Source organism: Sorex araneus, chromosome 5 (genome assembly GCF_027595985.1).
Source record: "Sorex araneus isolate mSorAra2 chromosome 5, mSorAra2.pri, whole genome shotgun sequence".
Lineage (NCBI taxonomy): Eukaryota > Metazoa > Chordata > Mammalia > Eulipotyphla > Soricidae > Sorex > Sorex araneus.
Window position 1 is genome coordinate 143,198,904 of NC_073306.1, and position 23,395 is coordinate 143,222,298.

General features: G+C 57.0%; 1 protein-coding gene across 1 annotated transcript; it reads left to right on the plus strand.

The window, feature by feature from the left end:
* Positions 1-476: 476 nt before the first annotated feature.
* Positions 477-23,290, plus strand: PDE6B (phosphodiesterase 6B). The gene is made up of 22 exons (XM_004617392.2): positions 477-944; positions 2,648-2,800; positions 2,889-2,978; positions 10,520-10,660; positions 10,732-10,806; positions 11,936-12,000; positions 12,552-12,618; positions 13,008-13,055; positions 13,737-13,886; positions 13,972-14,115; positions 14,367-14,432; positions 15,158-15,304; positions 15,435-15,542; positions 15,695-15,804; positions 15,960-16,047; positions 16,239-16,339; positions 16,832-16,939; positions 17,789-17,852; positions 18,049-18,123; positions 18,738-18,821; positions 20,430-20,577; positions 21,104-23,290. The coding sequence occupies exons 1-22, from the start codon at positions 477-479 to the stop codon at positions 21,163-21,165; spliced, it is 2,562 nt and encodes an 853-aa protein (XP_004617449.2). The 3' UTR covers positions 21,166-23,290.
* The last annotated feature ends 105 nt before the right edge of the window (positions 23,291-23,395 follow it).

Sequence of the window (23,395 nt, forward strand, 5' to 3'; positions counted from 1 at the left end):
GCCCCCACCTTTGGTCTCTACCACCCACCCACACGGGTGCCCGTCCTCCTGCACTTCCTCCACCTCCCGTCACGCTGGAGGGCGGAGCCAAGCAGCTGCACCCACTGTCTATAACCCTGCGTGCCCCACTCCCTGCCTTGGGCGGGGCTGGCACCTCCCCTGCACACCTGTGCCCCGGCCTGAGTGCCCAGGATGCCAGACCCTCGGGTGACCCCAAGGCAGAGGTTCTGGTGCTGGTGGACCTGACAGAGGGTCGACTCCCAGGAGCCTGTGTCTGCCTCCCCCCCCCAAGGCCTGGTCCAGCCCGGTCGGCCCAGGCCTCAGAGATCCCAGGCAGCGTGAGTGCAGGGCGGGGCTGGCGGGGAGGTCAGCTGGTGTGCCCAGGGCTCAGTAATCAGCACTAAGAAAGGCTTTGCTGAGGGCAGTCTTTGCGGGGCGTTCACACTGGGCGGGCAGCTCCCGGGCCACACGGCACCATGAGCCTCACCGCAGAGCAGGTGCAGGACTTCCTGGAGCAGGACCCAGGCTTCTCAGACCAGTACTTCGGGAGGAAGCTGAGCCCTGAGCATGTGAGCAGCATGTGCGAGGACGGGCACCTCCTGGCCTGTGCCAGCTTCAGGGAGCTGTGCCAGGTGGAGGAGAGCAGGGCCCTGTTTGAGCTGGTGCAGGACATGCAGGAGAGCGTGAACATGGAGCGTGTGCTCTTCAAGGTCCTGCATCGGCTCTGCTCCATCCTGCAGGCCGACCGCTGCAGCCTCTTCATATACCGCCAGCGCAATGGCGTGGCCGAGCTCGCCACGCGCCTCTTCAGCGTGCAGCCCCACACGGACCTCGAGGACTGCCTGGTGCCCCCTGACTCCGAGATCGTCTTCCCACTGGACATTGGCATTGTGGGCCACGTGGCTCAGACCAAGAGAACAGTGAACGTCAAAGATGTGACCGAGGTGGGTCTGGGCAAGCTTCTTGGTGGAGAGCGGACGTGCCCGCCAGACATAGGACCTTGGGTGTGGGGGAGGCGGCCTGGGGTGGCACATGGTCCAGCCTGATCAGACTCGCAGAAACACGTCTGAAGGGCTGGGAGGGGTGGGCAGGTCCTGTTCTGATTGCTCAGAAACTCAAGCCCGCAGGAGGCCCCACCGCATACAACACTGGGAAGGCTGGGGTGCGGGAGAAGGAGCAGGAAGCCTGGGCGAGGCCTACGGAGAAGGGGGTGATGGGGAGCAGAGACCCAGAGGTGATGGTTCTCAGGGAGCAGGAGAAAAGCAGAACCATCAGCACGTTGGGGGTGGGAGCAAGGCTGGGGTTCATAGCTAGTGCCACAGGGAGGACAGGGCTGAGGGTTAGAACTAGAGTCACGGCGTGAGGGCACGGGGTGAGGCTTCTGGGTGGTGACGTGGTTTCACCATGAAGTAAGGATTTGCATGTCCAGGAGGAGGAGCGGATGGCAGGGTCAGGACAGAGGCGCCTTGGAGGCGGCAGGTGAGGCAGCAGGAGGCGGGGGGCTCCAGCCTCCCTCCTCAGCCCTCCGCACCATGGCTCCTGAGTGCTGACCTGTCCTTCCTTAGTTTCCCTGAAGGCCACACCCCTGGGTCTGTCCTGGGTCTGGACATAGCGGCCCGGAAGGAAGAGGCTGTAATCCTCTTATGGCGTCTCTAAGCCCAGTAATCCTGCCTCCCAGCTCCCTCTCGCCAGAAGTGGGTCAGGCCTGAGCAGAGGCAGCATCCCCTGGCACGCCCGCAGTGCTCCGGCTGCAGGGAGGCTGGCAGAGGAGCCGCAGGGCCGGGGCGGCCTGCCAGCCCCACCACTGCAGCCCCCCGGCAGCGTGAACTGGTCCTGAGGAGCTGGTCTCACCTACTGGACGTACCCCACCCCTTTGTCAAACCACCCTGTGCCGCAGCCTCCTCTCACCTCTGTGGCCTGAGCGGGGCTGCCTCACTGGGAGGGGCTGGGTGGGGGGCGAGCGCCCATAGCCCTGAGGGCCATCCCATCCCCGGGTCCCTGGGAGAGACCCGTCCGCAGAAGCAGCGCCCACGGGGGCCGAGCACGGCCCAGTGCACAGTGAGCAGGACAGAGTGGCCAGCCCAGATGGCCCAGGGGGAAGTTGTGCCCACTGCAAGACACAGTTCCAGTCCCCGTTAGCGCTGGGCCACAGAGCCAAGAGCTGCTCCCTGGGGAGACGAGCCCAAGCCACCAACCAGGAGAAGCCATGGGGTGCCTATCTGAAAGTCAAGGGGGGCTTCAAACCTGAGCCTGGGCCACAGAGACTCAGAGGGTCCTCAGAGGGACCCCAGACCCCAACACCAGCCCCGTGGCAGCCGGCGAGACAAGCTCACGCTCTCACTAGCTGACGCTTGACTTCCATGGCGGCACAGAGGGGCAAGAGGCTGGGAACAGGGTCCCAGGGGTGGCAGGTGTGGGGGCATCTTGGTCCACGGCCGAGGGGTCATAAGATGGCCGTGCACAGAATAAGCCTGCTGCATGCCAGGAGCTAGAGCGGGCAGGGATGGCGGCGACAGCCTTGGCAGAGGCAGCCGTGTCCTTCTCCCCGCGGGGCCCGTGCGCGGCCTGGCAGGCACCTCTCCGCAGCCGAGCACCAGCACCCGGGGCCCAGGCCGGGGGCAGCCCTCACTCCCCTCTGACCCCACAGTGCCCCCACTTCAGCCCCTTTGCGGATGAGCTGACGGACTACCGGACCAGAAACCTGCTGGCCACGCCCCTCATGAACGGGAAGGACGTCATGGGTGTGGTCATGGCCCTGAACAAGCTGGGCGGCCCCTGCTTCACCAGCCAGGACGAGGATGTGAGTTCGGGGGCCCGGACCCAGCTGGCGGGCACAGAGGCGCCCATCACACGCCCCCCAACTCCTGCTCTCATACTTCCCACCTCAGGTTTTCCTGAAGTACCTGAATTTTGGCACCTTGAACCTGAAGATCTACCACTTGAGTTACCTTTATAACTGTGAGACGCGCCGAGGCCAGGTACCCGTGGGGCCCCACCCAGCCAAGGCCACCCGCCACCCGGTCCTGCCCAGCTCGGCACGGCCCTTGCTCCAACCAGGGTGCTGCGCCCAGCACCGGGAGCCGGGTGTGGGGTGGGTGTGCGTATGGTCCCGCTGTGGCTGTGATTGGGAGTGTGGCCGTAGCTGTGTGTCACTGGCCGTGACTGTGGGTGTAGGAGGGGTTGGCCGTGAGTGTGCGCAGCTGCATCTGTCACCACGGGGCCATGCCTGGAGTTGTGGGTGTGGCTGTCACTGTGGTGCAGAGCTGTAAGCGGGCAACGTGCCTGTAAGTCACCCCAGCCCTAGAACTGGCCCCACAGGCCGGGCTTCTGCTGGCGCTGCGGCCGAGCGGGTGCGGGACCTGAGACCGCTGAGTGGCTCTGCGGCCTCTGTGAGGCCCAAGACCTTGCCAAGGGGCGGGCCTGACGTGGTGCCCGTAGGGCGAAAGCGGGCTGAGCCTTGTGGTCTGGCTGCGGCCTTGGCACATGGCTGCAATTTCTCTTCTGGAAAGAGAAATGTGGGCCTGTAGGCACAGAACCAGGCTGTGAAGCTGCCGCCCTCCCCATGCTCCACCTCTGATCCCTGCGGGCACACGGAGAGCAGCAAAGAGGCAATGCCCTCCCTAGGTTGAGACTGAGCCTCCTGTCCCCTGGGGGGGGGGGAGTGGGGAAGAGGAAGAGGTGGGGGGAGGAAGAGAGAGAGGGGAGAAGGAAAGGGGGGAGGGACTGGGGAGGGAGAGAGAGGGAGAGGAGAGAGGGGGAGGGAGAGAGGAGGAGAGGGGGGAGAGAGGGAGAAAGAGAGGGAAAGAAGGGGAGGGGAGGGGGAAAGAGAGGGAGAGAGGGGGAGGGAGAGAAAGGGAGAGGGGAGAGGGAGAGGGGGAGGGGAGGGAGAGGGGAGGAGGGAGAAAGGGAGAGAGGGGGAGGGAGAGAGAGGGAGGGAGAGAAGGAGAGGGGGAGGGAAAGTGGGAGATGGAGAAAGAGAGGAAGAGAGAGGGAGAGAGGGGGAGGGAGAGAGAGGGAGGGAGAGAGGGGGAGAGGGGGAAGAGAGGGAGAGAGGGGGAGGGAGAAAGAGAGGGAGAGAGGGGGAGGGAGGGAGAGGGAGGGAAAGAGAGGGAGAGGGGGAGGGAGAGAGAGAGAGGGAGAGGGGGAGGGAGAGAGAGAGGAAGTGAGAGAGAGGGAGAGAGGGAGAGGGAATTAGGTGTGGGGTGCTGGGCAGGTGGGTCGGAACACCCAAAGCCCCTGAAGGTCTCCTGGGCACAGGACAGCCCCCACCCACGCACCTAAGGTCAGCTGCTGCAGGAAGGTCTCCAAGGGCCAGGACTGACCATGACTCAGCCAGAGCAAGACACCATCCTGGTGCCCAGGGTGGGGCCGGGCTGGACGCAGAGGGAAGAGGGCCTGAGGCCATAGAGGAGCTACAGTGGGTCCACCGGGTGTTAGCACGGGTGGGGGGCAGGGCTGGCACTGTCAGATGGCACAGGAAACCTGTGAACGGGACACTGTGACGACGTCAAACTACACATGGAAAAGCCACCCAGGGCTGCTCTTGGAAGGCAATCAGAAAGAGCCCAACGGCAAGGCTGGCGCATGCCCGGGGGAGGGGCAGGAGCTGAGAGGGGTGGGTGCTTGACCTCTGTGGGGTGTGGGGGTATAGGAGTGAATGCTCACCCTGTCTGAAATGGGGCTCAGGGGTCAGTGCTCACCTTCTGTGAGATGTGGAGTGCACGGGTGAGTTTGCACACTCTGTGAGGTATGTGTGGTGTGGGGGAGCAGGGGTGAGTGCCCGCTCTCTAAGGTGTGGGGTTCAGGGGTGAATTCACAGACTTTGTGAGGGTTGGGGTGCAGGAGTAAATGCAGACCCTCTTTGGGGATTAGAGTGCAGGGGTGAGTTTTGACTCTCTGTGAGGTGTAGGGAACAGGAATGATTTTATTTTTATTATTTTTTAAACTTAAATTTATTTTATTTTTTGATTTATAATACTTTTAATAATGGTTTCTCATGAACGTAATCCCCACACCACTCCACAACACACAGGGAAGCTTAGACCCCGTGCGACTGAGCATGCAGGGGCGAGTCAGGGATCCCGAGAGTCAAGACTGCAGAATGTGTCTAACATTTGGCCCAGACAATCTGCCTCTTCTCGCTGCTGATTGACTTGGATAGACAATTGTCTTTTTCATTTTGAGCCATGGGTGCTTTTCACATTTTTCTCACTACCTGTGGGATTTAGAACTCTCAGCTCAGTTTGTTCTGACTGGAGCTGTGGAGAGTCTACCTTTGAGCTCTGCTGCTGTTGCTTTTTGGCGTGTTCTTGGTTGGTGCTGTTTGGTGTGTCGTTGGTCTCCTCCTCCTCCTCCTCCTCGTCCTCCTCCTCCTCCTCGTCCTCCTCCTCCTCCTCGTCCTCCTCTTCCTCCTCTTCTTCCTCCTCCAACTTCTCCTTCTCCTCCTCCTCTTCCTCCTCCATCATCTTCTTCTGTTTGGTATTTGGCCTACACCCAGTGGCGCTCAGGGCTCATTTCTGGCTCTGCAAGGCTGGTAGTGCTTGAGAAACCATATGTGGTGCCAGGGATTGAACCCGGTGGACCCTGTGCAAGGCAAGCAACCTACCTGCTGTAACATCATTCCAGCTCCTTAAAACACTAGTTTAAAATGCCTTTTTGGCAGGGGGTGCTCGCAGCAGCACTGAGTACCTGGACGGACCTGCGTTCCCATGCAGACCACGCGCTTTAGGCCTTTGATCTGCTTTCCTGACTCCGTGTTCATTTTTTCATCTTCTTGCTTCTCCATTATCTTCACTTGGTTGGGTGTACCGGGCATGGCACACTCAGTTGCAGCACTGAGAGTCACGCTACAGAACTGGGAATCCTGCTTGCTGATGACACAGAGCAGTGAAGGGACCAAACTCTTGGCCTCATGCCCTCAAGGCGAGCATTCCACTGCTGTGCCATCCCGGCCCTGGGTTTTGGTTCTTTTGCATTTCACTGTCAGATGCTGCAGACTGCTCCAGGTCCAACTGGCATTCTTCTGCCTCTTCCTGGAATCAGCCTTTCTGCAGGGAGTTCAGTGGGGATTCACTGAAGAAGGGTTTTAGAAGCCAAATTTTGGACATGGGTGTGTGCATGGCTATCCGGTGTCATAATTTCTCGTCCCTAGTAGCCAACAGTGAAGGGGATAACACAGGCAGGTGCCCACCTGTGTACACACATTGTGCTGCGACTGTTTCTACACGCACTCATCAGTGCCTGCCTTAGGATTCCCAGGGGCTCTGGCTGCCGTCCCCAATCCTACCAGCGACCACGGCACTCAGCAGCTGGCTTGCTGTAGGGAGTCTCCACTCCAACAGAGCGATGTCTGGCTGCATCAGTGTGATCTGGTTGTGTAATTACTTGGTTCTGGTCTGCATGTAAAGTAGAGTCAGAATCCTCGACCTCTGTCCCTATGGAAACAGCCTTATCCACTGCAGTGTCTATACTTCAACTTTGTTGGGCCTTCAGAGGAAAACTCTCAGGCAGCACCTTCCCACCACCCCCTTCAGCAAATAGGCTGGACAGCCCCTCATCAGACCCTCTTTAACAGTCCGTACTTCCCCTAGGGCCCCCGGGGTGCTATTTCATTTCTTTTGCATATACCAAGGTCCATCTTGATGCTGTACATTTTACAGATGCTGACAAATGCGCATGACTGTGCCAATCATTGTAGCATCACTGCCCTGAAAATCATATTCTCCCTTCCTCCACAGACCTAACACCACTTCCCGCTCTCCACCCCCCTCGCCCTGACACCACTCATCGCTGTCTCCAGACTGGCCTTTTAGGATGTTATATATTTGGAATCACAGTGTTAAGACTTTCAGAATGGTTTCTCAGGCATATACACTTGGGGGTGCCACATCAGATGGGACTCAGAGACTATTCTTGGCACAGTGCTCAGGGGATCACGTGGTGTAGGAAAATGAACCCAGGGCTTCTACATGCAATTCCTGTGCTCCAGACTTTGAGCCCCCTGCTCAGCCGTCTTTATTGGGTTGTTTGTTTGGTTTTGGTGCTGGGATTGAGCCTAGGGCCTCACACATATGAGGTGTGTTCTCTCCCCGGCCCCTAGCTTCTCACGGACACTCTTCATCACCGTAAGGAACAGTCAGTGTTTGAGAAGATGGGCAAGGACAAGGCCTCTGTCAGCTTTACATCTCCCCTCTGCTTTCAGCTGTTATGGTAGCACATGGTCTCACACTTGGTCGTGGCACTTGTACACTTGTGAAGCCAGCCTGGAGTTGTACACTTTTAGTCTGCTAAAATGCACTTGGGTGTAGTACATGTGAGATGGCACATTTTAGTCTCTTCGTATTTATAGATCCTTATATATTTTGTTAAATTGGGGGGAGGGGGCGGAGCATACTCAGTAGCGCTCAGGGGCTACTCCTGGCTCTGTGCCCTGGCAGTGCTCAGGGATCATAGGCAGTGCTGGGGATTCAAACCAGGGTAGGAGGATGCAAGGCAAAAATTGCTTGTTGCTGTCGTAAAGGAAAGCAAACAACTTGTGCTTACCTCAAATGCTGTCGTCTTTCTGCTGATGGTGTCATGTGCAAACAAGGGCAGCAATACCGTCACTCCTCTGCGTATGTGCCTGTCTGCCTCCCCCTCCAGCCTCCCAGTGTGGTGCTGGAGCAACAGACGAAGGCCCTGGCTAGTTCTCATCTGTTTCTGCCATTCAGTCTCATGTCCCTTCTGTCAGTGCTTGTTCTGAGTTTTGGATATTGTCAACTTTTCTCTATCAATTGATGATGTCACTTTTTCTTTAGCTTATTAATTGGTGGGTTATAGTAATTTATTTAAAATGTTGAAGCAACTTTGTATGTCTGGAATAAATCCCACTTGATCATGAAGTGTAAGAATTTTTATATAATGTTGTGTCCATTTTGCTAGTATATGGCTAGGAAATTTTACATTTATGTTCATAAGCTTTTTGAGTCTGTAGGTTTTCTTTCTTAACAATCTTTTCCCCTGGTTTTGGTGTTAAATAATGCCAGCCCCATAGGATGAGTGAGGAAGAGTTTCTTCTGCTTTTTTGGCAGGAGATTGTAGTGAATCCATTGGTTTCTTCTCTTCTGTTCGTCAGAGATTGCCAGTGACCTCTTTAAAGACTGCTGATTGCTTTTGAAAGACTATTAGTTATTGTTCCAATATCATTCAAGTTTACAGGTCTGATCTTAATGCTTTATTCTTCCATTTGTGGGGTTGGTCATTTTTCTTTCTAAGGACTATTCTACAATCAAATTTAGGGACATAGTGCTGCACTTAATATTTATCATCTATCTTTTTGCTTGCATTAATCTTTTTCTAGTTCCCTAAAATGAGATTGCTGAGTTTGGATCATTGCTAAATTTTTGGAGGGAGCTACAGTTATCGATGCTCAGGGGACGATGTGGAGTCAGAGAATAAAACTGGAGCTCCTAAATGTACTCCAGCTCCTGGACCTCTCCCTTCTTTTTTTTTTTTCTTTTTGGGTCACACCCGGCGATGCACAGGGGTCACTCCTGGCTCTGCACTCGGGAATTACCCCTAGTGCTCAGAGGATCATAAGGGATGCTGGGAATCAAACCTGGGTCGGCCACGTGCAAGACAAACACCCTACCCACTGTGCTATCGCTCCAGCCCCTCCCTATTTTTTAATATGTACACTTAATGCAACAAATTCCTACTAAACATCACTTTCACAGAAACCTACAAATTTTGTTTAAATGTGTTTTCATTTTCACTTAATTAAAAATTATTTAAAATTTCGGGGCTGGAGAGATAGCACAGCGGGTAGGGCGTTTGCCTTGCACGCAGCCGACCCGGGTTCAAATCCCAGCATCCCATATGGTCCCCTGGGCACCGCCAGGGGTAATTCCTGAGTGCAGAGCCAGGAGTAACCCCTGTGCATCGCCAGGTGTGACCCAAAAAGGAAAAAAAAAAATAAATAAAAAAAATAAAAATTATTTAAAATTTCTCAGACTCCCTTTTTCACCTGACTATTATTTTATTTTATTTTTTGCTTTTTGGGTCACACCTGGAGATGCACAGGGGTTACTCCTGGCTCTGCAGTCAGGAATTACCCCTGGCCGTGCTCAGGGGACCATATGGGATGCTGGGATTTGAACCCGGGTCGGCCGCGTGCAAGGCAAACGCCCTACCCGCTGTGCTATCTCTCCAGCCCCTCTGACTATTATTTTAAAATGTGCTCTTTAGGGGGCTGGAGTGATAGCACAGCGGGTAGGGCGTTTTGCCTTGCATGTGTCCAACCCGGGTTCAAATCCCAGCATCCCATATAGTCCCCTGAGCACCGCCAGGAGTAATTCCTGAGTGCAGAGCCAGGAGTAACCCCTGTGCATTGCTGGGTGTGGCCCAAAAAAGCAAAAAAAAAAAAATGTGCTCTTTAGTTATTTTAAATGTAGGGGCACTGGAGTGATACCTAGTATGTAGGGCACTTGCCTTGCACAAGGCTGGCCTGGGTTTAATCCCTAGCACCCCATATGACTGATCCCCTGAGCACTGCCAGGAGTGATTCCTGAGTACAGAGCCAGGAGAAACCCCTGAACATTTCCTGGTGTGGTCCCAAACCAATAATATTTTTTAATTTTAGTATTTTGTTTAATTTTTATTTTCAATTATCTTTCTTGTTTGTTTTTGAACCACTCCTGAAGATGTTCAGGGGTCACTCCCAGCTTGTTGCCAAGGTTGCTCTCAGCAGTGATCAGGGAACAGTGTGCCAGGATGGAGCCCAGAACTCCTGCGTGCACGCGGCATTTTGAGCTCCTCCTTCCATCACCCATGCGCCTGTGGCTCTAAGGAAGTCCCGTCTCAGCCTATGATGATGACCCTGGGACAGGGGTTGTCACCACTATGGGCCCCAGCACAGGGGTCACCCAAGGGGAGCTGGGCTCTGTTCAAAGTTCCGGACCCCTGCCCATGAACAGAGTTGTGGCCCCACCCCTATAGAGTCCCCACCGTGGGTGGGGTGTGGACACACACTGTGGACCTCTATGGGATAGCGTTTGGGTTCCACTCAGCTGGTTGTAGAGGCAGCAATCACCCAGCCCTGCAGCTACGGTGGTGGAAAGAGTGGACATGGGCACATAGTACGGGAGATAGTGGACACAGGAACAAAGTGGATATGGACACTTAGTACAGGGGGAGTGGACACGGGAATTGCAGGGGAGAGTGCCATCTTCTGCAGACACACAGCTGTGAGTCTGTGTATGTCTGCGTGCGTGTGGCCATGGGCGTGCCATCCCCTGCGATTCCACAGTTGTGTGTGTCTATGTAGGTAAGGGTCATGGGTGTGCCATCCCCTGTAGTCTCACAATTGTGTATGTGTGTGTGTGTGTGGCCATGGGTGTTGTTGTTCCCTGTGACCACATCGCTCTGTGTGTCTGTATGTGTGGTAATTGGTGCGCCATTGTCTGCTGTGACACAGTGTGTTTGTGTGTGTGTGTGTGTGTGTGTGTGTGTGACCATAACCCCACAGCTGTACTATCACCAGGTGCTTCTGTGGTCAGCCAACAAGGTGTTCGAGGAGCTGACGGACATTGAACGACAGTTTCACAAGGCTTTCTACACTGTTCGGGCCTATCTGAACTGTGACCGCTACTCGGTGGGCCTCCTGGACATGACCAAGGAAAAGGTGAGGATGGGCCCTTCGCCCCGTACTGCCCTGTCCTGCCCGGCCCTGACCTGCTCCTCCTCTCGTGGCAGGAATTCTTCGACGTGTGGCCCGTGCTGATGGGAGAGGCACAGCCGTACTCAGGTCCACGCACACCTGACGGCCGAGTGAGTGCACGTGTGGGGCAAGAGCCGGTGCCCACGCTGCCCACCTTCCCTGGCCTGTCCCGGGTGGGAGCGGGAGGGCCCAGTGGTGGTAGCCGGCTCCCTGACTGCATCTCTTGCTGAGCTCCAGCGAGCTGCTCTCCGGGTGAGCACTGCTGTCGGTGTGTCTGGATGGCCAGCGCTCCTCTGCCTTCCTGAAACATCTCCCAGATGGGCTGTGACCAGGCCTGTGGGGCATGGTGTGAGACGCCTCTGCTCCGACTGTGTACCCGAGCAGCTTAGTCGTGCCTCAGTCTCCCCACCTGTCTGTCACATGGGGCACACGTCCAGCAGGGTGTCGTGAGAGTATCAGTGGCACCGTGTGCAGAGTGCACAGGAGTCCCTGCGTGAGGGCTCACAGACAGTTGTGTGTGGCTGCTGGGCTCTGTGCTCACGGGGGAGCACAAGATTCAGAGGGAGGACAATGGAGATCAGAATATGTGACATGGCCCACCCGTGTCTGTGAGCACACGAGCTCCCACCTGTGGCAGTGACGGTCTGTGTGTGTACATGATCACATGCAACCCCATGTCACTGATGATCTGTATGTACACACAATCACATGTGCCCCTATGTCAGTGATGGTTGTATATGTATGCTTGTATGATGATTGCATGTACCCTCACGTGTCAGTGACCATCTTTGTGTACACAGGATCACAGGTGCCCCATGTGTCAGTAACAGTCTTTATGTATACATGATCACATGTATCCTGTGTGTCAGTGACGGTCTGTGTATATACATGATCACATATGTCCTATGTGTCAGTAGGTCTATGTACACACAACCATATGTACCACATGTGTCGGTGACCATCTTTGTGTACACAGGATCACATGTCCTCCGTGTGTCAGTGATGGTCTGTGTGTATGCACAATCATCTATGTACACAATCCACACATGTGTGGGTGTGCATGTACGAAGGTATGGCCATGTGAGGATATGACTGTGCTTTCACAGGTGTATACACACATGTACGTGTGTGTCTGCATTCATTTGTGGCTGTTCATGATGGCAACAGTATTTGGGTACCTGGAACCCACTTCTCAGGAGGGTCCCCCCAGCCCTCATCCCACTGTGGTCTGTTTCTCAGGAAATCGTCTTCTACAAAGTCATTGACTACATTCTCCATGGGAAGGAAGACATCAAGGTCATTCCGTAAGTGCCAGGGCTGATGGGACAGCTGAGCAGCTCAGGGCCTGGGCACAGGCCCACTGTCATGGTACCCTGCTGGGCCTGTGCCCCATTTGACAGACAAGCGGGGAGACTGAGGCACGACTAAGCTGCTCGGGTACTTATGCGGGGCAGAGACGTCTCACTCCATGCCTCACCATGGGCAGGGGAGGAGAGGGGAAGCAGCAGCGCCACTTACTGTGAGGGTTCAGGTGTGCTGTGGTGCCCGGCAGGGTTCGCCAGCAGGCAGAGGACAGGGCAGAGCTCCAGCCTGCTAGAGGCTCAGACCCTGGGAAGTCGTCAGGGCTCTTCCCAGAGCCTGGCCAGGAGCCTTGCCCGCCCTGGCCGAGCTTCAGGGACAGAGGAGAAAGGGGTTCCCCAGAGCGAGGGCCTCGGCAGTGCTGACAGCCCAGCCCAGACCTCCACTCACTCCCCCACTTCCCAGGGTGCCCACCTACAGCCCACAAGAACCCAGGCTCAGTCCCACCTGTGCCCCCGCACTGGCCCAGCCCGTCTGATTTCTCTTCTCTTCGCAGCACCCCCCCGGCCGATCACTGGGCCCTGGCCAGCGGCCTCCCAACCTATGTGGCAGAGAGTGGCTTTGTGAGTGAGGGTCCCTGTGCCCACTGTGGCCTCCTGTCCCCTCACCCAGCCTGTCCCCTCCCCTTCTGTCCTCTCTTGATCTCTCTTGTCCTCTCCTGTCCCCCCCACCCCCTTGCTCAGCTTCTGCCCCTTCGCCCAGCCCTTCACCCAGCACCCCTACCCCCATCTTCTTCTGTCCCTCCATCCCCTTCTGTCCTCTTGTTTTCTCCTGTCCCTTCCTGCTCCCTTGCTCAGCCTCCTGCCCCTTCGCCTAGCCTCCCTGGCCCCTCATTCTGGCTTTGCCCAGCCCCCCCCGTGCTGCCTCTGAAAAATGCCGTGGGTTGGCAGTGTGTTGAATCAGGACATGCTTTCACCCCTCTGGTGAAGTTCCTTTTCTGGTTCCTTTTCAGATCTGTAATATTATGAATGCTTCTGCTGATGAAATGTTCAAATTTCAGGTATCTCTTTAGAAAAGCGATTTCCTCTCAGGAAGAGGTATGCTTCAGACTGAGAGGCTGCCCCTCAAAAGCCCGAGGGAATGGGGGTAGGGAGATGGTATGTAGGGCTTAGCACAGGCTTGGCATGTGGGTGACTGGGACGGTCTCCAGCCCTGCAAGGTCCCCAGGTACCACCAGGAGCAACCCACAGGCACTGAGCTGGGTGTGCAACCACCGCCCCCGCCCAGGAAAACCGAAAGCGAAAACCCTTCATGGGTCACACCACATAGCCCATGCCTGTGGGTTTGCAGGGCTGGGCCTCTGGAAGGTGACCTATGTGGGCACATCCATGAGACAGGCCTTCACATGAGCCTGCCCTGTGGCTGCCTTCCTGTGAGTTCTGTGGCAGGGGGGGTCTTCCAAGGTCTCCAGGAGGGATTGACCAGTGTCTATATTTTACTGGCCAGAAATTGGTGTGTGGGATGGGACCAGGCTCCTCATGGAGGCCCTTGGGCAGTTCCAGACATGGAAAATTCAAGCCAGCAGGGGTCCAGGTGGTGGGAGCTGCACCTCCCAGAGGGAGAGGCCACCACACAGCTCCATGTCCAGCGAGCAAACAGGACAGGGCTGGGGTCGCTGAGTAAGGCAGAGGGAATGAAACCACGGAGGGCAGAGCGATGGTCAGTGTGGCCTGTCCTGCAGGAAGGGCCTCTGGACGCAACGGGGTGGGTCATCAAGAATGTCCTATCTATGCCCATCATCAACAAGAAGGAGGAGATCGTGGGGGTCGCCACATTCTACAACCGGAAGGATGGGAAGCCTTTCGATGAGCAGGACGAGGTGCTCATGGAGGTAGGACCTGCCACCCGCCTGCTCAAGGGCCAGCTGTGGGGTGGGACACGGTACAGAAGCCAACACCCTGCGCCCTCTCTGCTAGTCCCTCACGCAGTTCCTGGGCTGGTCCGTGCTCAACACTGACACCTACGACAGGATGAACAAGCTGGAGAACCGCAAGGACATCGCCCAGGACATGGTTCTGTACCATGTGCGCTGTGACAAGGAAGAGATTCAGTCCATCCTGGTACCTCAGCTGGGGCCCTTCTGCTACCCCCTCCTCGGACCCCTGCCTCAGTCCGCACCCTTATTTGCACACCAGTCTTGTACCCTCCATGCCTGTCTGCGCCCTGTCCCTGGCAGCAATGCTGGTCAGAGCCAGGTCCCTGGTCAGGACACGCCCTGGGACTGACGTCCTGGTCTGGAGCCCACACCTTGCGCAGCTTCCCTGGGCGGCAGGTGACTGGCCCTCGGCCCCAGCCCTCGGTTCTTCCCCAGCCAACAAGAGCACGTCTGGGAAAGGAGCCTGCGGACTGCGAGGAGGACGAGCTGGCAGAGATCCTGGTAAGAGTTGGGCCCTGCCCTCAGGGGCAGTGGCAATGAGATGCCCACCCTGAGGCCAGAGACCCAGTGCCGGGTGACCATGTCTGTGAGGGGTTTGTGTCCATGGATGTATTGCATGTGTAGTGTGAGTGCTTCTGGTATGTGTCTGGGTCAGTGTCTGCCTACATCCATGTTTCATGTGTGTTGCATCACAGATGCATGCTACACTGTATATCTCCTGTATATACATCTGTGTCAATATGTGTACTATGTTCATGGGTATCACATCATGTGTAACACATGTGTCCCAGGTGTATATGCATGTCCATATTACTGCATGTGTTTGTCTATTATAATGCATATCACACGTGTGTGACGTGTACACACATGCATGCCTCTGTTCCTGTATGGTATGCATGCTATCACATGTGCTTGTGCATTGCATTGTACAGCATGTGCCCTGTGTCTGTCATCCTGCGATGCTGAATCACATGTGTGATGTGCTTGCGTGTTTATCCTGGGGTGCCTCTGCCATTCCTTGGGTCTCTGTGGTGCCCCAGACCTTGTGGACTTTTGCCCATATGTGGCTCAATGTCTGGTTGGTAAGTGCTGCACTGAGTCCCCCGGGGAGGAAGCTGTTCTGGGTCCACAGGGATGACGTGCTGGGCCGGGCCAGAGCAGTTGGAATGACAGCCTCTTGGGCCCGGAGTCAGGGGCCTCCGTCAGCCACACAGTCCCTCCCACAGAAGGAAGAGCTGCCAGGGCCGACCAAGTTTGACATCTACGAGTTCCATTTCTCTGACCTGGAGTGCACAGAGCTGGAGCTGGTCAAATGTGGCATCCAGATGTACTACGAGCTCGGTGTGGTCCGCAAGTTTCAGATCCCTCAGGAGGTGAAGCACGCAGCTGGGTTCCCGAGACCCCCCACTCCCCATATGGTGTGGGGCCAGGGGGCAGTCTGGGAGTTGGGGCCCAGGGCCTGTTCGCGGACAGGGCCGGCCACGAGCTCTTCTGCTCCCTTAGGTCCTGGTGCGTTTCCTGTTCTCTGTCAGCAAAGGGTACCGGAGAATCACCTACCACAACTGGCGTCATGGTTTCAATGTGGCCCAGACCATGTTCACGCTGCTGATGGTGCGTGGGTGGGGGGGGGATACAGAGGTCTCCATGGGCAGTGGAGTGGAGGAGGTGACACCCCGGCCCAGCTGGGCAGAGGGCATGGAGGTGCAGCCCTTGCAGAGGAAGGTGAGTGCTGCCAGTGGCAGCCTGGGGTGCTGTCTTGGCAGACTGGCAAGCTCAAGAGCTACTACACGGACCTGGAAGCCTTCGCCATGGTCACGGCTGGCCTGTGCCATGACATCGATCACAGAGGCACCAACAACCTCTACCAGATGAAGTGCGTGCACCGAGTAGGGTCCCCAGAGCAACTCAGGAGTGATTCCTGGGCACAGAGCCAGGAGGCTCCCTGGGCTTGGGGAGGCGGGTCCACCTCTGGGGGGCAGGGTCCCAACTGGGCTGCTGGAGGGCAGGTGGTGACAAGCCTTGGAACAGATCCCAGAACCCTCTGGCCAAGCTGCACGGCTCATCCATCCTGGAGAGGCATCACCTGGAGTTTGGGAAGTTCCTGCTGGCAGAAGAGGTGCGTCCAGCTCTTTACCTCACTGCGTCCCTGATCTACCCCAGCAGGGTGGGTGCTGAGAGCCAGCACTGTGGGTACCTGGTACTGCACAGCCCAGGGCAGCTGAACTCAAGGGTGCCCGGAAGCTGGAGCGGGTCTCCCTCTATAGCTGGTCTCGGGCCCTAACGCCTCACTATCCTTGCCCTCCGCAGACACTGAACATCTACCAGAACCTGAACCGGCACCAGCACGAGCACGTGGTCCACCTCATGGACATTGCCATCATCGCCACAGACCTGGCACTCTACTTCAAGTGGGTGTTGTCAGGGGACCAGAGAGTACAGTGGGTCGGGCACTTTCCTTGCATGTGGCCAACCCGGGTTTGATTCTTGGCACCCTACATGGTCCCATAGCCTACCAGGAGTGATCCCTGAGCACAGAGCCAGGAGTAAGCCCTGAGCATTGCTGGGAGTGGCCAACAAATAAACCAGAAAAAAAACAAACTTACTTCCTCTTGGGACTGGAGAGATGGTACAGTGGATAAGGCACTTGCCTTGCACGCAGCCGACCCAGGTTCAATCCCCGGCATCCCATAGGGTCCCCAGAGCACCTCCAGGAGTGATTCCTGAGCACAGGGCCAGGAGGAACCCCGCATTGCTGGGTGTGACCCCACCAAAAAAGTGGGTACTGCTGCAGGGACCAGAGCCCACAGGAACCTTCTCATGGCAGGGTTTGGGGTGCTCCTGAGGGTGGGTGGGTGCGGTGAGGCCCTGGCCGACATGCTCCCCTTGTGTGTGGGGTTCAGGAAGAGGACGATGTTTCAGAAGATTGTGGATGAATCCAAGAACTACTCGGACAGGAAGAGCTGGGTGGAGTACCTCTCACTGGAGACCACGAGGAAGGAGATAGTCATGTGAGCCTGGCAGCACAGGGCCCCTAGCCCAGCATCAGAACTCTCACACCCCATCTGGGGGTGCTTCCAAACAAATGCTCCGGTCCCTCCCACGGCTCCTCCTCCTCCACCGGCCAGACACCGGAAACCACCTGGGTTTCCTCTGCTCACAGGTGTAAGGGGAGAGGCAAAGGGGTCCTCCCCCAAATGACAGAGGTGCTTTGGACCTGAGCCACTGGCTTCTCAGGGATGGAAGTGGGTGGAGGGAGAGGAAGGAGAGGGGAAAGAGGCAAGAACAGAGATGGTTGGAGAAAGGGAGGGGAAGACAAAGGGAGGGGAAGAGGGACTGAGAAGGAAGGAGGGAGGAAAGGAAAGGAGGAAGGAAGAGGAAGGACAAGCAGGAAGAAGGAAGTGGAGGGTGGAGTGAAGAGAAGAGTGAGGAGGATGGAGAGAGGAAGTATGAAGAGGGGATGGAGGGAGGGAGAAATGAGGAGGAGGGAGAGGGAGGATAGAGGGAGGCTGGAGGGGAAGGAGGAGGGAGAGGAGTGACCACGGATGGAGAGGGAGAATGGAGGAAGGGTAGGGGGAAGGAGAGGAGGGCAGGAGGAGGGAGGGAAGGAGGGGGGAGGGAGAGGGAATGGAGAGACAGACGAGGGAGTGGGAAGAAGGGAGGGGAGAGAGGGAGGGAGGATGGATGGGGAGGAGGATGGAGGGAGAAGGCAGAAGGGAGGACAGAGTAGAGGGTAGGGAGGGAGGATGGAGAGGAGAGGGTGGGGAGGGATGAGGGGAGAGGATAGGGAGGAAGGAGAGAGGGGAGAAGGGAGGGAGAGGAGGAGGGGGCAGGATAAAGAGTGCTGGAACCGCCTGCAGGGCCATGATGATGACTGCGTGCGACCTCTCTGCCATCACCAAGCCCTGGGAAGTCCAGAGCAAGGTCAGGCACCAGGCCCCCCGGGGTGTGCGGGCTGCAAGGGGGAGCGGGAGCGGTGAGGCTGACCAAGGGGCTCAGGTCGCACAGGGTAGGAGCCAGGACCTCTGGAGAGGGACCTGGGGCTGGGTGGATGCCTCCTGGCAGTGCTCCGTGGGGCCCTAAGGAGCCTCGGCCTCAGGTGATGGATGCGTGTGCCTAGGTGGCCCTGCTGGTGGCAGCTGAGTTCTGGGAACAAGGAGACCTGGAGAGGACAGTTCTGGACCAGCAGCCCATTGTGAGTGCGGCCCACAGCCTCTGCCCACCCCCATCCCGGAGCCTCTGATCCGGCTTAGCACTGGCACTGCCAGGGCCTCCAGGGACCGCCCGTGCTGGCCAGCACCAGGCGTGGGGAGAGCCAAGTTGCCCGGCATCACAGGACTGGCTGTGGCTGTGGCTGTGGCCTGGCCGTTGCCTCAGTGCAGCTCCACACCGGGGCCCTGATGCTCGGCTCCGGACAGGGAGCAGCGCTCGCCTCACCCGGAGAAAGTGTCTGGGCAGGACAGCCCAGGAGTCCCTTGCTCACCTCGCGTGCTCAGGTCCCATGTCTGCGCACAACCAGCTCCCCCAGGCTGACAGGCCTGTGTGTCAGTGCCGCAGAGCACAGGAAGGAGCCCAAGGCATGCACCCCAGCCCTGGCCTGGCAGGGCTCTGGGGCCCCGACACTCCTTGGGGACAAGCTGCTCAGGGCCGGACCAGGCAGTTCATGGGCAGCTGTGGAGCTGCCCCCAGTGGACGTGTCTCTGGGCAGGTCCTGCCTGCTGCCACTCAGTCTGCATCCTGCTGGGGGCTCTGGGAGGGCCTCCAAGGACCCGGCACAAGCCCCCACGCTGCTCTCTGTGTCCCCCACAGCCCATGATGGACCGGAACAAGGCGGCTGAGCTCCCCAAGCTGCAGGTTGGCTTCATTGACTTCGTGTGCACGTTTGTGTACAAGGTAAGTGGGAGCTGCTGGGGGAACCCCACTGCCAAGTGTTCCTGAGGCCCCTGTTCTCTGAGACCCTCAGGCTGCCCCAGGCTGCCCTCCCCCTCAGCACCACCACTGACACGGTGGCCCCTCCCGGGCTGTTCTCCGCCTCACCTGACTCTTCCCAAGATGCTCCTCTTCCCGGCCCCGGCTAGGGCACACTGTCCCAGCCTGCCCGCTCCCCAGGGCCTGGAGGTGTGGATGCAGTCTGTCTGCAGGTGCCCACACCTAGTGTCTATCTGTCCTGTGACCGGTGTCTGAGAAACTGGAGGGAAGAGGAAGGGCTACTCGATTCATATATGTGTGCACATATGCATACATGTCACTTCACAGCTCAGGTTTTGGTAACCATCCAACCAGAGCCCCTACCACGCTAGCCACAGGATGAACCATATGTAGGGGGCTGCCTCCCGTCACACTCTCCAGGTGGGGGCGGGGTTCCTGGATTAGGATTAGGCCTGACGGGGCCGTCTCATTCCCCATGGCTGGTCTATAAAACACCAGCTCATTCCTCGCCTCCACCCACCTAGGTGTTGGGGAGTACAGGGTGCACACGCCTGTCCAGCAGGGGTCACCGGTCACAGCTGCACCAGGGCCTTCCGAGACCCACCCACATACTCCACAGTTGTGCCCTCATGGGTCTGCTTGTGTGCATGAATGCAGATGCCATGTGCTGTCCTGTTGTAACAGTGGCGTGTATTTGCAGTGTTGTATTCATTTGTGCTGTGTGTGCGACTGTGATGGGTTCATGTGGAGTGGGGGGGTTCCCATGTGCACAGTCATGTTTGTGGTGTACATGTGCGGAGTACATAGTCACATGTACCATGGTCTGTTCACATGTGCAGCATGTTGTGTGTACATGTGTGCACAGTATATTGTGCACCATGGTATATGTTCATGTGCATGCTATGTATATATGGCCATGTGTGCACAGGTGCATGTTCACGTGTGTGCTTAGTATATGTTCGTGTGTGGTAGTTCACGTGTGCACTGTGGTGGCACAGTCATGTGTTTTGTTCATGCATGTGACTGTGGTGTGTGTGCATGTGGCATGTTCCTGTTGCCACTGTACGGTGCATCTGCGTCAGGAGGAGACACAGATCTGCATGACTTCTGAATCATGTCTCCCCTCCCAGGGATACCCCTTCGCAGTAGAGATTTTCTCATCTTCCTGGGGTCTTCTCCCCACTATGACATTAGCAGTCACAGCCCACAGGTTCCTTTCCAACATTAAGAACAGACACCCGGGGCTGGAGTGTTAGCACAGCAGGTAAGGCACTGACTTTGCACTTGGCTGACCTGGATTCAGCTCCTGCTACCCCAAATGGTCCCCTAAGCCCGCCAGGAGTGATTCCTGAGCGCAGAGTCAGGAGTGACCCTTGAGCATCACTGGGTGTGGCCCAAAAACCAAAATGAGAAAAATAGAACAAAAGAAAAGTACAGAAAACCTTGGTCCCTTCTTCCTTGGCTGAAAGTGACATCTCAGTGGCATAATCCAGGGTTTCACAATCCAGGCTGCACAGGTGGGAATGGCAGATGGGGATGGGTGGTGTGGCCCACCTTTCATTCCCTTCACAGGAGTTTTCCCGTTTCCATGAGGAGATCCTGCCCATGTTCGACCGCCTGCAGAACAACAGGAAGGAGTGGAAGGCCCTGGCCGATGAGCACGAGGAGAAAATGAAGGCCCTAGAGGAGAAGAAGGAGGAGAGGACGGAGGCCAAGAGAGGTGAGGTTCCTCTCCCGTCCCAGCCGACTGTACCCTAGGCCAGTGAGTGAAGAAAGATGAGTGGAGTTGAGACGAGGCAGGTTTCAAACATCCCCAGAGCAGTGCAAGTCCAGCCCAAGGGGTCCTCCCGTTCCTGACGGCATCCTTCCTCCACGAATCCTCCTGCACATCGCTGCCTCTGCAGGGGGACCCAAGATGGAACACCCTGGCTCTCAGGGCCTTCTGCTGCCCACAGCGCCCCCCCTAAGGAACTAGAAAGCCCACTCGCAGCTATGCCACCTAAAGAGAGGCAGTGAGCTGGACCTTGTGTGTGAGCCACCTGACTGTGGTGGAGCCCAAGCCAGAACATGGTGCTGTCGCCCGTCTCACATGCTTCTCTGCCCAGTGAAGGAGGAACATCATAAGCTCTTCAGGAAGGGAGGCCAGGATGAGGCCGCTGGGCAGTACAGGGCTGGGCACTCAGCACTCCTGGGAAAGAAGGGCTCAGGCAGGCGCACGCTTTCACTCAGCTCCTTCTCTCCTGCAGTGGGCACTGAAGTATGCAACGGCGGCCCTGCACCCAAGTCCTCCACCTGCCGCCTCCTGTGAGCCATCAGGCCCTGCCGGCACCCCGACTCTCACACCCGCCCACCCTGCCTCCAACCCTTTGCTACAAAGAAAATGAAGACAACTTGGGGGTATTTTCTATTGTTTTTTAAGGATCGCGATTTTATAAATTAAAGCCACCACCAGCCATTATTTCTGGGCTGCACTCCAGTGTTTTTTACATAACAGCACCACTACAGGTCTCTGAGGAGGCTGTGACCCTTTCCTGGGGATGTTCCCTAACAATGCTCAGGGCACACAGGGTTCATCCCAGGAGATGCTTGATGACTAGGCCACCCTGGCAGTGCTCAGGAGTCTAAAGCTATTCCTTTAGACCAGCAGCATTCAGAGCCATGCAGAGGGATTAAACTTGCTATCTTGACATACAAAGTATGTTCTGGGGGCCAGAGAAATAACACAGAATTAAAGAGGACATCACACAACTCGGTTCGAATCTGCAGTGCCAGAGTCCCCAGAGCACAGCCAGGGGTCGCTCCTGGGGCATTGCTGGGTGCAGCTCCCTCATCCTCACCAGCCCAGACAGATATCCCAGCCTTTGAGTTAGCTGAACCTGTGAACCATGTACAGACACGGCCAAGGCCTGGGTGCCTTCAGGATGGCGGGCTGCTGGGCGACAGGGGACACACAGGCCCGGATTCCCAGGCAGAGCAGGCTGTCCGGCTCATGGTTTGGGAACGACACTGAGGAACACATGACCATCAGAAACTGCCAGCAGGACTGAATCTCCCCGGGAGGCTATCCCTCCCCAGGTCCCCGCCCGCCCCGCAGACTGGATATCACGCCCACAATTCGCCTCCGGGTGCCATCTTGGAGCACCAACAGCCCTGGCCCAGAGACACAGCAGCAAATCCCGGAGGGCACGACAGCGCTGGAGATATCTCCGGGCCCATACGGGTCCAATTCCACAGGGCACCCCAGGGAGCCTCTCCCTGCCTACTCCAGATGGACTCCCCGCGGCCAAGAGCTTCCACAAGCCCACCCCCACGCGGATTCCAGGGCTAAATCTCCAGGCCACATGGCGGCAGAGGACCTGGGCTGTCCCTCCCTGGGTCCCCGCCCATGTTGTAGACTGGTTGTCATGCCCACAATTTGCCTCTGGTACCATCTTAGTGCACCAACAGCCCTGGCCCTAGAGACTCCCAATTGAGTCCCAAGTTGGATTAGTGCCATACAGAGCTGTCTCTGAAACCCAACCATTTACAGTCTAGAGGTTTATATTCACAATCACGGCCCTGCGCTCTCCCCTGATATTCAAAATGAGCAATGGAGAAATAAATGGTCTAGCCTCTGCCCCTGGCAGGTAGGCTTGAATGGTGGTGGGAAATTTCAAGCAAAACATAATGTTCAAGATTAGTGAGAGAGTATTGGGGAAATTGTCTGCCACAGAGGCAGGGTGAGGACGGGATGTGGGTGGTGGAAAATGTGCACTGGTGGAGGGATGGGTGTTCAACCACTGTATGGCTGAATCTCAAACATGAAAGCTTTGTAACTCTATCTCACAGGGATACAATTGAAAAAAAAAAGTAATGTGGAGTTCATACCCATTCAATCAGTTTAATCAATGGCTGAACAAACGTAGCAGTACTCCTACTACATTTGTTAACGGTAACAAATGTATTAAAAGAAAAAAAAAAAGGAAAAGAAATTCTGCCAGTAGAGTCAAACTACAGAGTAGCAGCAGACTTCAGTGCTACAACACCCGCCGGGAAGCGGAGCTGCTTTCTAGCAAGAGGTGCTGGGGGGGACGGATGCTGGGCACATGGGCAGGAAGGGCCCCTTGCAGCTGGGGAACAGAAGCCAAGCTCCCAAGCCCAGGGCAGGCACAGGCTCCCTGCACACGGGCACTGGGAAGGGCCTGGAGCCCACCTAAGGGGGCACACCTGGGAGAGCCATCCGGTTCGGGCCTCTCTCAGAAGAGCCCAAGTGAAAGCTACTAAGGAGCGGGGCGCTGCCACCGTCCTCCTCTGCCACCTCTGGAAACGGGCTCTGCCTCGTGGCAGGCTGCCGCCCACTCCCCTTCCCCCTCGAAACGGCCGGCTCCACGGGTGGGGCCGGAGTCCGCGCCCGAACCACAGCCCGCCAGCCCCAGACAGCCCTGCGCGGTGCCTGCCGGCCCCGAGCCTGGCAGGAGCGTCCAGCAGAGCCTCCCGGCTCTCCTGGACCCACCTAGAGGGTACCTGCCACCCCGGTTCCCGGCCCCACTGGCCCGCGC